At 31.7% G+C, this 14,483-nt stretch overlaps 1 protein-coding gene across 1 annotated transcript in view; it reads left to right on the top strand.

Annotated features, from left to right (window-relative positions):
* Positions 1-316: 316 nt before the first annotated feature.
* LOC118197327 (U1 small nuclear ribonucleoprotein A-like) overlaps positions 317-14,483 on the top strand; it is a 50,273-nt gene continuing 36,106 nt past the window's right edge. Inside the window, exon 1 of the mRNA XM_085818352.1 lies at positions 317-546. Within this exon, the coding sequence (XP_085674478.1) occupies positions 480-546 (67 nt within the window). The 5' untranslated portion in view covers positions 317-479. The remainder of the gene's footprint in view (positions 547-14,483) is intronic.

The raw sequence follows: 14,483 nt of genomic DNA on the forward strand, positions 1-14,483 counted from the left end.
TGGAATATTACTTTGAATATAAGAAATTATATTTTTTAAAAAATGCATATTTTAGCTAATTAAGAAGGTGAAAATTAGTTTCAGAACGTAATAAAAATTAGTTTAACTAGGATTCATGAAACATTTAGAAGTATTATATAATCATGAATTTTCAAATGTCAAAAGTAATTCTAAATCTGCTTCAAATTTTACAGAAATATATAAGTGAATTTTTTAAAAAGGAAAATAAATTATTCCAATTTAAAGACAATCATATCAAGCAATTTACATATTTTTTATTAATAACGATTTTATAAGAATGGCAACATAAATTACTGGTATTTGTTTTGAAAGTGGAAACCCTGTTTTTTGTGGAAGTTATAGATTATTATTCTGCAATTTGAATCATTTGTATATCCAAACAGTAATTAAATTTGCGTTAGTTACTTCTGCATTGTGCTGTATAAGTGTCTTTGAGGATTGTTCGAAACTTGTTAATAATGTTGGATATAAGACCTAATAATACCATATATATAAATAATTTGAATGAAAAGATTAAAAAAGATGGTAAGTTTAAATGCTATATTTCTGAATTCTACTAGCAAAATTGTAGTATGCTGCGCTGTTATTTTATGTAAGTTTTCGCGAGCGATATTTATTGACATCATTATTTATTTTTAAGTTTAAATATCAGAATATCGAATTGTGCAAATAGTATTGCTTAAAAAACTAATTTTCAGAAACTTTTTAATTCACTCAGTTTATAAAATATTGTGCTCCACTGTAGAATTGGGTGCCCGTTCGATTAGCGACAAATTTTGTTCAGTTTTGGCCATGAAACCCCCATTTCTGTTTACCGTTTTAGCTTCCTGATTTTTTTAAGTGAAAATAGGTCCATGTGTACATGGACAAAGTTAAGGCACTACGCAATGCCTAGTTTGTGCAATTCTCTGATTTTTTGTAAGTGAAAATAGATCGATGTGTACATGGACCCAGAATTTGTGCAATTCTTTGACTTCTTATTTTCGTTTTGTGTAGTGGCCATCATGAAATTGTGCCTTCCTGTTGCCGATCTTGGCTTCAGAAAAGAATCACTAAAAAACCAAGGGGCACCCAACTATAAACTTTGACCAAATATTATTCTGTCTGCTATCCTGGACTTTATGATGCTATTTTTACTGGATTATTTGTTGAGTTAATAGATATTTGTAAATATCTGCAGATGATCCATTCTGATTAGGAAGCCCTTCGCTGTGCCTGTTCGACAGTGTGTGTGTGTTTTTGCTCCTGCTTGTGAACAATTCATCGTGCCTTGATTATTGTAGGGAGCTGTATGAGTTTTTTTCTTTTACAAGCTGCCGTTCTGTTATTTCTACCATGCTGTGGATTATTTATTTGTGCTGTGATTTAATTTTTTCCAAAATTGGTAATAACCACATTCTATAGAGGCAGGGAAAATGTCTGACTCCTGGAATTTTAATGACTCCGACTCGACTCCCTCATATATATATATATGTAAACATATACGCATGGGTTACAGGTTATTTTTTTAATATAAAAGAAGTAACAGATGATACAGAAAAAAAGAAATTGATGGCATAGCAAATTATTTATGTTAATTAGCATTTTTTATGAAATAGAAAAACTGGCATTAGTTATTTCTAAGAAACAGTATAGCTTCAGCAAGATCTTTGTTGGAGGGCGATAGATCCAATTTGATAAACTGCAGAGCTGAGAAGAGTCTTTCCATACTAACTTGAGTAGCAGGAAGAGCTACTACTACTGTTAGGGCTACTTCTTTTAATTTTTCAGGATAGATTTTTTATAAGTTCTAAAAGAGGTGTCTTGCAAGCACAATCATATTTCTCTATTTGTTCAAAGGCTGTGTAAAAATCTTGTTTGTATTTTTTCATTTTTATATCTAAAGGCTCTTGGTTCTTTATTTTCATTTGCTTTGTCTTAGCCTTTTCAATATTATCCAAAAATATTTCTTAAAATCTAATTCATCACTAGAAAAGGATGATAGAGATTCATTTGCAATGTCTGCAGTTTGACTGTCCTGATTCGAATTCTCCAATTGTTCTGAAAATAAATTCATGCTTAATAAAAGTTCATAGATGACTTTCTTTGCCTAAAAAGGCAAAGAAAGTTTTAATTTGTTCTTCATCCAAGAAAATTCGGTGTTTCGGATCTACATATATTGAACCCAGCAAGATCTCATTGTCTAGCAAACTAGTTTCTCTTTTCTTTATTGAAGAAATGATTTCTTCTGCAATAAAACCTCCATTTCAAAAATAACAAACATCCCATTCTTGCATTTTCACCTGCTGTCACTTCTTCAGATTGCAGTTTTTTGTGGCTATATACAGTGAATACATATATTTCAATTCTGCAAGATCATTCCACAGTCTTTCTGTTAGTGAAGGGTTATCTATTTCTTACCTACTTCTTCTAAAAAAGTTCTTAATTCTAAAAACTCTTTATCATCAAATATGTACTTCTTTATCATGTCGCTTGATCAATAATCGCTCCTTTACCTGCTCGCTTCCTAAGAATGTATCAATTTTAGGAGTTCTTGCTGCTATTGCTGTTTACCTAAATTTACTAGCGAGATTTGTAACGAAATGAATCAGTTTAATTGCTAATGGCAACTATCACATCCATCCTTATATTTATTTATTAATATGTCAATAAAATAGAAAATAACTATTTATGGGACTATTCCGTTTTGAGGACCGTAAAAAAATTGCAGTGAAAATGTATGTGCAAAAGCACCAAATCTAGCATACGCGCTGATTTCAGATTGCGCAAGTTTATATAGTTCTATATTTCTTAAAACCCCATTGAAGTACTAGTTTAATTTTTAAATCCTTTTTTGATATGCTGTGGATTTAACAATTTGGGAAATGCCCATGACGAAAAGTCTGCAGTAGAATTTTGGATAAAGTGTAGAATCACCCACTGCTTGACGCGTTTTTAAGAATTGCACATACTCAGTATCCATGTACACAGCGACCTATTTTCACTTAACCAAAAAATCCCAGAATTGCACAAAAAATGGCAATGTGCACACCCTTGACTATTTTCACTTAAAAATTAAAAGACACATTGGCCTATTTTCACTTAAAAAGTAAAAGAAAATTGGCAAAAATTCAATTGTTTTTATCCTTGTAAAAAGTGGCAAACAAATAAGTGGGCGATTCTGCGCTTTATCAAGAATTTTTTCAAAGAAAAAGCATCATTCATTATAGAAAATTATGTTTGAACAACCAACGAGATGAAATTATGCTTTAGCAATAACTCGGTAGCGAAATAGTGATGCAGCCATCCATTCAGTTATGTTTAGCAATTTTTATATAAATTATAATAATTATCTGAAATAGTTATTAACTCTTATGCTTTCAATCAGTCAAGTTTAGCCTTTTTTTATATAAATTATGATAATAAAAAGTATTATATGAAACTAACCTTTCATCTAAATTAAAACATCAATCTTAGATAGTTATTTACTATTATACTTCCTTTCTTGCATTAGGATTGCCACAATTATTTTTGGCAGCACTGGCATCAACAATAGTTTGGCAATTTTTTACGGCCCTTAAAACCGAATAGTATCCTATTTTTTAATGTATACAGTCCATAAATAAAAATAATAACTCAGCTTGTGATTAATTTTTTCAGTTAATTTTAATTTCATTTCAAATTCAAGCTGTACAAAAAAACTGGATCTGTTTTTAGCAACTCCAGCTCCGACTCCTCAGCCCTGTATGGCGGGAATTGATTTTTCTCTGCTAAATAAGATGAATACTGTCGCTACACTTCGTGAGAAACAGCTGGCATTATGAATGAAATTCATGATTTTGCTGATGGATTACTAGTTGATAATAGGACTGGATTAAATAATGCTGATTCACTGTCTCTACAGGATTATTTGACTGTGTTACAACAATTGTGTTATTAAAAGCTGTGGTACAATTCTGTTAGAGCGGCATCAATTAAAAATTCGGCAACAACCATAGCACGTATCTTGGCTAGAGAATTTAACTTTTGAAATATTGTGGGTTGAGAATTCTAGTTTTTCGTTTGAAATATCGTCACTCGTTATTTTGACTATTTTTTACTTAAATTTAAAATATCATGGCTCAAGATTTCTAGTTTTCATTTGAAATATTGTCTAGTCATCATTTGAAATACTGGTTAATTTTAGTACGATGGATTACACAAATTGACAGTTATCTAATGATGAAGAGGCTGCCATAAGATTCTTTCAGGATAAAGGGGTAATTTATAGCAACAGACTTTGTTCTCAAAATCATCCGATGAAGTTAACTTTTGACTCGAGCTTTTGACTCTAAGCTCGTTATATGGCATTGTTACCATGGAGGTAGGAAAGGGAGGAGGGGCCATTCCGTGCTAGAAGTGAAGCACTGCTTTGAAGCTTGGGTCACCAGACGAGGTGTTCTTTGTTTACATTCAAAAGCTCGCTTGACAAGATTCTGATAGTATTTCGACACACGACAGTTCCATAGAAATCGAAAAAGAGACACTCTCGCATGAAAGAAACATTCATAGTGTGATGGATAATAGCAATTTGTATAGTTTACTGACATTTACGCAAAAATCACATCTTGGTTATTTTTCGATAACTAACAACAGCGATTTTGATTATGAATTTGTTTTATAAAATTCTAAGCTGTTGCACTACAAAAATATAGATTTTAAGAAAATTGCTAAAAGAGATCTGCCAAAATTTATTTTCTAGAAGATTTGAAAAGTTTGAAACTTGATGGCTAAATGTAAATATAAAATTATGTATGTTAAAATATTTGTAATTAGGCACATAGGTCAGATTAAGTTTTTATTAAATAGAGTAACGCATGCAAGGGCTATCTGCCTAAAGAGAGAGATGCCATCGTGGAGGAATTTTGAAGAAAAACTCACCTTTGAGTGGGTATTAAAAATAATACTTATAATTTTCATTCAAATTATATTCATATATATTTTTTATGTAAAACTTTCAGGTGTATGCTAAATTAGTGTAAATTACTTTACACGAAAAATATAGTGAATGCACAGAAATTAAAGATTTGCACATGCCGGAAATGATAAATAGGAAATATGTATGGGTAATTATGCATGTGCTTGCAAAAAGCATGTATCTGCCTTTGACAAAATACTTAAATATTCATTAAATTATTTATAAATGTATTTGAAATGAAGAATTTATTCACTTATAAACAACTGTGAAAGTACTGTGAAGAAATCTAATGATTAAATGTATCTAATTTATAATGATTATAAATGTTATCTAAATATATAATAACCTTAATATTGAATTGTAAACATAAATTGAAATCCTGTTGACAAATACGTTATAAAACTATTTAAGCAAGAATTGTTCATATTGGAAAGCAATCTGTTAAAAGGTATTGTAAAGCAAATGCTATGAGATGCGCACTTAAGAACGTAATAAAGAGTTTTGGAATATGTATTGTTGAAATGAAGGGTAAAAAAAAATCTGATAAGTATAATTAAAAGAATTATTCCCTTTACATTTTATAATAACTCAGGTACAAGTTTTAAATAATACTTAAAAAAAAAAAAAAAAAAAAAAAAAAACTTATTTTATTCCCTTTCAGAAATGTTCAGAGAAAGTCAAATACTATTTAATACCTATTTAATTATTAGGAATTAGCGAAATACTTATTTAAAGTATTTCGCTAATTCCTAATAATTCTCTAATTTAAAATGAACCGAATAGAGCATTAATTATAAATTGACTTACATTTTTCGATTTAAAAGAAGCCAAAAAATCATGTCATATTTAAGAAAGTATTTTAGGAAGAAGCTCTATAAATAGAAAAGAAATAATGCATAATTTTAATATTAATAATACAATAAACTTTGAGCTTAATTTTTGTACCTTAACCGAATAAAATCGAATTACCTTAATTTTTTTTTCTAATGTAATTAACGAAAACTTGTGAAAATATTTCATTCAAATTAAACCATTCTGAGAAAACTGTCCTGTGAAAAGTATAGCATTTAATTCCATTCAGAATGAAATGTTGTTTAAAAATATGTTGTTTTCCCATACTTAGGACTCTGAAGTGTTGTAGAAAAAGAAAATATATACATTTATATGTATATTTGCGACGTAATTACAAAATATTTACACCCGAACACGTCAAATCCCATAGAACTCAATGGTAAATGACCCAATGTTTTCGTCACCACGTAGGGATCTCCGGTGCTTCAGAGCAGGGTACGGAGAAACTTGTTTAGGGCGACTCCATCTTACTTCCTACCTCCATGGTTGTTACATACATTCTTCCTGTGAAAAAAGGATTGAGAACCAAAACATGGTTTGAAGGCTTGTGTCTTGCTTTCCTCAATACAATTCGTTTCATCTATCTTTGGTGTCAACATTTGACATTGATTGAATTTTGGAAACTTTAGTTAGAAATGAGCCATAGTATGGCAGTAAATTATAATATCTATTTGAGGGAGGTATGTGCAAATAGTTTGATATCTTGTAAAAGAATTAAAATTGCCAACATAACAGCAGAAATAGACGAAGGTCATTTTACAAGAAGGAAAAAGAATATTGGAGGTATTGTTTTGGAACAGTGGGTATTCGTGGAATTATGCCAAGAAAGCAAAGATTGTTTTCTGATAATTGTGCTACGACATTGATGACTGCCATTCAAGAAAATATTGCAGATGGCAGCATTATATTTTCAGACTCTTGGAAAGGATATAAGCAAGAAAAACTAAGAAATGCTGGATATGAACATTTCACTGTGAGTCACAGCTATAATTTTGTTGACCCCAAAATTCGATGCCATGCCCAAACTATGGAGTGATTGTGGGGTTAAATGGGAAAATAAATGTCAGCGGTGCATTGCTCGCCACCATTTAGAATCATGTTTAATAGAATTTATGTGGTATCGACTATATTACAAAACTCAAAATTTTCTGCAGTATTGAATGATATTTGTAATTTTATGCCACCTGTTTGGATTGTATTTCATTTTATTTTGTTATTTTTTATTTATGTGTAGAATATTCTTAAGTTACAAAATTAAAAAGAAAAATTTACTTTCTTTAAGAACTAAGAAATTTTAAAAAAAATTTACTTTTTATAGAATTATTTTTTTTTTTTTTTTATTCGTTTGAACTCTATTATTATTTTATAAGTTAATACTTGGAGAGAATTTGCAGCAAAAAAAAAAAAAAAAAAAAAAGTGGCATATTTTTAACTGATGCTGACTTTTAACAGAGCAGTGCCGTAGCTGCTATGCATACAATGGAAATGGATTGTAAACTTATGTGGGGACGTGCCAAAACGGAACATGAAAAGCTATCAATCGTTATGGATTTTCAGCAGAAAAAGGATTTGCAGAAACAACTTGATAATACGAAACTAGAATTTCGTGTAAAAATTTATGGAAAGTTCTTACTAGTGTTTTCCAGGTCTGAGTCAGACCATAGACTAGGTATCTTGATGACCATCCAATTATCATTATATCATCACGAATAAATTTGAACATTCCATTAAGGTTGTTTTTAGGGGTCTCTCTATTGACTGCCCTGTTGATAAAATTCACTAAGATGGAGAAAAACTTGGTTTTAAGACATGTAAAGTATCTCAGATGCATAGAATTCATTCTAAAGCTGCTATGCCTCTATTCCAGATACAGCTGGGAAAAGTTGCCTGGGCTAGATAAAATATATGTGACTGGCTGATCTTTACTGTATGGTACCCCTTGGTTTGTGTCTGAAAAAAATCACCAAGTGATATTGATTGTTCATGAAAATTGGAAACCCGCTGGGTGAAATAGGTTTTTCGGTAACCTTAATGCTGATAACGTTGGCGAAACTAGCCTTGGGAAAATTTTTTATTTGTATTTATTTTTTTTAATTTCTCATTAAAAAGGGCTTATTTCTGCGGATATCGCCAAATGTGTTGTGATAAATTGAGATTTTGGCTATTTTTTGTAATAATAACCCTTTTGTTATGGACCGGAATTTTTTTATTCTTACCATTCTTTTCAATTGCTGTGTTTGGTTGCACATATGTTGGTGTTTTATTATGACATGGGTACCATCATTTGAGTATGTCTGACGTAAGTAAGAAGTTTTTAAAATTTTTTTTATGGTTTGGATGCTTTTATACATATTTATCTGCTATTAACAGCGGATGAGTCGAAACAACCAAAAATTTAATTGAATTGCTTACGTGGAGGATGGAGGTGGGAACCGTGAATGTGAAAAAAAGGCATGTTAAAAAATTGATGTTTCATTTATTTATTCATCTCTGTGTGTTATTTTTTGTTAAAAGATTTGTTTAATGTTTTTATGTTAAGAAATATGTATATTTGGTTATTTATTACTATCTGTTCATGTATTTTTAGTTATTTGTTCGACTCTGTGTGTTAAGACAGCAGTGAATTTTTTCTGGTTAACATGATAGTTTTAACTTTGTTATAGCTTCCTGATTATGTTTAAGTGAAAATAGATCGATGTGTACATGGACAAAGGCAGTGCCCAATTCCTAGTTTGTGCAATTCTCTGATTTTTCTTTTAAGTTAAAATAGGTCAATGTGTACATCTTGAAATTGGTGTCAATCCTTCCTGGCGTCGATCTTGGTGTCAAAAAAGAAACGATTCACCAAGGGGTACCATAGAGTAAATTTTAACCCATGTGACCTAGCTTATGTGTTTCCATGTTGATATTTCTTTGTATAAATCCAGTGGAAGTGTTATGCAGTGTCACAACTGCCAGCATTTCCACTACTTATCTGATATGTGTCAAATTAAACCCCACTGCATGAAATGTGCAGTGCCTCATAAAACTGAGAGTTGTATCGCAAAGCATTTAGAAAATGTTATGTGCTGTAATTGTTTACAATCAGGACACACTGTGAACTGTTGTGGGCATCCCAAGTTTCCTAAAATGACTAAAAATGTGAACTCTAAGAAAGGATGGACATGTGTCCAAGAAGTCAAAAAACATGCGTGAATCCTAAATTAAAATTTAAAAAAAGATTGTAGAAATTTTGGATTCCACTAAGAAGAATGTGCCAACTGGACAGAACGGGGATTCTTAATGAATCAACTACTGATACGTCCCTGACTCTGATTCACAAGAGGCCCGGTTAGTCATTCCAACGCCAAGGGGAATTCATCATGCAAAAGCACCATATTCACCCAATCGCTGGACATTGTGGAGAAGAAGGAACATTTCAAAGAATTTCCCGAACTAATCAAGAACTTGAGGTTCCGGACAGTACTGCAAAAAGAGGTCCCCTTGCCCAGGAAACTAAACCTGAGACTAGAGACAATTTTAAAAGAGCACCCGAATCTTCCAGTTCTATCTCCTTGCCGGGATGTCAAGGGGAGTTTGTAAACAGTCCTTTTAACATAAACCAGGGATGGGCAAACTTTTACAGTAGCAAGCCAAAAATCGGGAAAAAAAAAAAAAAAAAGTTTGGCGAGCCAAGATAAATTTTCTAAAATTTTAAGTACAGTATATAAGTATCACAATTTAAATATGTTAATGAGATAAATGAAATTGTGATTTCATTTTTAATAGTTCCTCATATTGAAGTGAGATGTACTGATTCTAAAGAATGAGGCTAAATGCTCATCTGTCAGTCTACTTCATAATTCTTTCTAGGGTTAGTTGAAAACACTTGCTCATATATATGAGATGAAGCAGACGTAACACTGATTTTCTGGATGTGAGATATTAAATTTGGGAAACCTACTTTTGATAATGATGTGTAAAACTCTTTGGCATATTTAGAAACAACTGCTTTAAATGATTGCTAGATTGCAACTCAATTAATTCAAGCTGCAAATCTGACCACACTCTTCACAATTTACATTGGAAGGCATGGTAAAAATATCAAATTCTGTTTGAATGGCATTGAAATATTAAAATCTGCGTTCAAACTCAAAATGCAGTTTTTTCAAGCCATCTTCATAATTCTTAAGCATCTCTTCATTTGAGAGTATTGAATTTAACCACAGGAAATGACAAGCTGTTCTTAGCTAGCTGCCCAGCAAACAGATTACATTTTAGTTTAAAAGCTTTGAGATGGGTCGAGATATCACCAATAAATTGATTTTCCCCTAGCATCTTGACATTCAGCTTTCTTATATGACAAAGAAAATCTGTGAAAAATGCAAAGTCCGAAAGCCATTCTGTATCTTCAAATATTTCACACAACACAGAACACTGTTTCTCATGGAAGAACAAAACAATGCCATCTTTCAGCTGCCAAACTTGCTCAAAAACACATCCTGCACTAAGCCACCTTACTTTTGTGTAATACAGTACATCAGAGTATTCAGATTTCACGGATTGAAAAAATCTCGAAACTGCCTCTGAGTAAGCTCATAAGTTCGAATAGTATTTACAAGCTTCACGACTGCATCAAGCTCAGGTTTCATATTTAATGCCGATTTACACAGAGCATCTTGATGTATAACACAATGTAGAAAAACAACGTTGTTCCTGGAATAGTTTTGATTAATCCAAGATTAAGATTTTTTTTACTATCATATTTGGTGCTCCATCAGTCGTAATATTACATATATTTGTTATAGGCATTTTCAAAGTTAAAAGCCCTTTCTGAAATTCACAAAACATATTCTGTCTCATTGTAGTTCCCTTTAAAGAATGCATGCACGCCAGTTAATCAGTAATTTCAAAGTTATCACCTCGTATAAATAATACTAATTGAGCAGTATCATTTATATCAGTGCTCTCATCCATAGCTATGGAGCAAAATTTAAACTGGCCATCTTTGACTGGAATTGTGATGTCAAATCTTTATCGATGTTTTCGTTTCTAGAAGTCGCCGTTTTTTGAGATAAGCTTACAGTCTCAAAATTATTTTTCATCTGTGAACATAAAACATCACAAATTTGCAGCATGCATTGTTTAATAAACTCCCCATCACTGAGGGCTTTATTATTTTTAGCAATATTTTATGCTACAATATTTGCATGTGTAGCTGCTTCTTGGATACTGTTTATCTTCTTGAAAAAATTTTGTCAGCCTGATAATTTTTTACACAGACTTTCTACATTTTGTTTTCTTTCATATTCGGACATTGCTTCGTAATTGGAATTCTTATGCTTAGCTGTGAAATGAAGAGAAAAGTTATATTCTTTCAAGACTGTTACAGCTTCACTGCAGATGAGACACACTGGTTTATCTTTTACAACTGTACAAAAATATTTCCAGGTCCATTCATTATTAAAAGCACAGCTTTCTAAATCAACTTTAAATTTTTTAGTAGCCATTTTGGGGTTGAAATATTTTAGGAATAGCCCATACAATAAACAGCTACGCTGTACTTTTAATAATTTCGTCACTGTTCACTCTTTGCTGTATGTCCGCAATCTTTCATATGCAATCAATAATATTAGAACTCGCACTAAAAGAAAAAGCCACTGGCTGCAGCTTAAAATGCACAGTTTGCCACATGCAAGGCAGGGATAAATAGAAGGGCTAAGTCATTTCTTTGTTAGACTCCTCGCCGACACGAAGCTCATGAAGGGGGTTAACTGGAAGTAATCTGACGTGTCTATATTGCACCTGCTCTGATTTCACGCATTTAAAACTGTAATTTCATTCACTTGCGAGACGATTTTCTGGAGGTCGCATATCCCAAATTAATTTTAATTATACATATTTGTTTTTTAATAATGCAAATATTTAATAATTCGTGTATGTATACATAGTTTTAGTCATTTTTCCTTTTAAATTCTAAATTTAAAGTATCCTTTATGTAATATGGCTTCTTGTGCTGTAGCAACGTGCCGTAACACTTATAGAACTTATTCTATTCATGTAAAAAATGCAAGAATTTGCGGCGAACATTTTCTGTGCAGTGATTATGAAGATGACATGAGAAATCACTTACTTGGATTGCCACAAAAGAAACTGTTCAAATGCAATACTGTGCCGAAAGTAAATTAATCGTGTACAGTAAACAAAATAACACCAAGAAATCGGTGACATTTGAAAGGAAAACTAATGCAGAGTGCTTTTGAAAGACTACACGAATTAAGCCCAAAGAAAATTTGTTTTGAGGCCGAGAACGAAATTGAAGCTGAAATCAAATGTGAATGATTTTGAAATAAAACTCGCAAATGACAATGCCCTAAGTGATAATATCCCTGAATGACCTAAGTGTAAAGGTAAACAAGAATGTATTGATAATTTGAAAAACAAAATAATATCCTTAGAAAATTGTAATAAAATATTGAAAAATAGAGAAAAGAAAAATTTTAGAATGTTTGCTCAGCGGCAAAGAAGGTGGACGACATCTAGAAAGAAATTTGTATCGGAAATGCAGAAATTAAAATCCCAAACAACGAAATTTAGGAAAAAACAGCACAGATCGGAGAATTTGGAAAAACGTCTAAAGCATATTTTTACAAAGACGCAGATTAACGCATTGCTAGAAAAGAAGGAAAAATCAGGTGGACTAGTGAAGATATTTCACATTGTATTGTCATAAGAGCTCTGTAGAATATGTTTCTTGAATAGAAATGCATATGTTTTTTCCCAAAGAAAAGCAACCCAAAAGGCAAAAAAGTAGATTGCTTCGAATGTGGTAGCCAATAAATAATATTTCAACAACTTTTAGTTGCATTGTGACTGTTCAAGTAAGCATGTATAATATGTTTTGATTTGAAACATTTCTGGATGACATTTTAGAAGTTTAATAGGGTAAAGCATATTTCAAATGAGAACTAATTTTGTTAAGTTATTGTTAAAGTTATTTTTATTGTATCCTGTGTTATTATTGATTCGATTTTGTGCTAGCTTAGTATTCTAGATAAAATATAATAGTATAACATTAAAGTAATTGGCATAAGAAAACCTGCCTCCTTAATCCCCACTTTTGAAAAATTAAATAATTTTTTTTAGGTACTGTGAGTAAAGTTGTTTTCTCTAAATTAAGATAATAATCTTAATGCATTTATTTAAATGTAATATTGATGTAAGCCTAAGTTACAGAATTATTTTAAAAAAAATATGTTGTTATATTGAATCGGGAGAAAAATATGCCAATGTAAAATTTACAATTAGGCTGAAACTCAAACTTAGATTAGCAGAAATTTTGAAAACTATGCCAATTTAAGGTTGTTTTTTCATTAATTTTTAATAGCTGTTATTATAGTTATCTTAGAAGCAGTAGTACAGTTCTCTTAGTGTTACTTTAAAATTGAGTAAGTACTATTAAATTTGTTAATGTTCAGTGTAAAATGCATACTGCAGCAACATTGTCTCTTCTAAATTGTAGCTATCTTTCACACGCAGCTCATTTTAAACGCTGGTTCTTCAGATTTAAAACGGTAATTTCTATGTTGTCAGTTGCATCTCTGTGCTCAGTATCATCATGGCTACGTCATCACTCCCCACTGCCTGTTTCAGGGGGAAAAGCTCTATGAGGTAGCCTTTCTCTTTTAAGTCCTGCATGCGAGGTCTAATTCACCTATATTGGATTCCCATATGTCTGCTCCCCGACAAAGAGATAACGCTTGTTGGCACCAATGTACAGTTATAACTAACAAAGAACTTCCGCTTTTAACATTTTACCAATTGAAAGCTGTGTGTGCTTGCTATTTCCGTCGATTTATGTTTTGTAGAACAAAAGACAGTCCTACATTGCATATTTCGCACTCAAAATACGTTCTTTGCTTTTGTTTTTCCTTGGTTTTAGTGCACACAACGCATCTTCTCCTACCTTTATTACCTCCTCCATCAGCATAAATTTTCGTAAGTTGTCTTCCAGTTAGACGGAAAGGTGGAGTGTCCGGTGATTTTGGACAAATTTTTAAGTTTCTAAGTAAGATCTCTTAGCTATGGCTAACGGGATGAAACTGAATATAACCCCGACACATGTCACAAAACTTCAAAAGACACTCAGAAATATTTCATTCTTAAACACTGTGTGACATCAGGCTTATATTAGAAAACTTCCTGTTTTTCTAAACCGAAAACAGTGTTCACGATTACCGGAAAGTGATCAAGGAAAGCTCCCCCCACTGGCGGGATATCCGTTACTGATCACGTCAGTATATATAATTACATTATATGTAAAGTAAATAAATTATATATCAAAATATAATGCCGGTGTCATTATTTATAATGACTTATTAAATCGAATAAAAAATAACGAAAACGCTGGCTCTTTCCTGAGAAATGCTCGCAAGACACATTACACGTTGAGAAAGATGGTAGTCTTTCCCCTTCTGTAATAATGTTGTAATGTTACTTTTTAATTAACCAAGGAAGCTTATGTTAAGTTTCAAAATAAATAGAAAAAAAAAATAAATAAAAAGAAAGTCCTAGCGAAATAAACAAAAACGCCTTTTAATTCACAGGCGCACTTCTAAAAGAGCCGTGATTTCCAGTTTGTTTATTTCAATAAATCTCTCAAAACCAGAAGCACAAAACAGAAACTAATGCCAGT

The sequence above is a fragment of the Stegodyphus dumicola genome, chromosome 6 (genome assembly GCF_044657685.1).
Source record: "Stegodyphus dumicola isolate Sdum_Otavi_A_Nest chromosome 6, ASM4465768v1".
Taxonomy (NCBI): Eukaryota; Metazoa; Arthropoda; class Arachnida; order Araneae; family Eresidae; genus Stegodyphus; species Stegodyphus dumicola.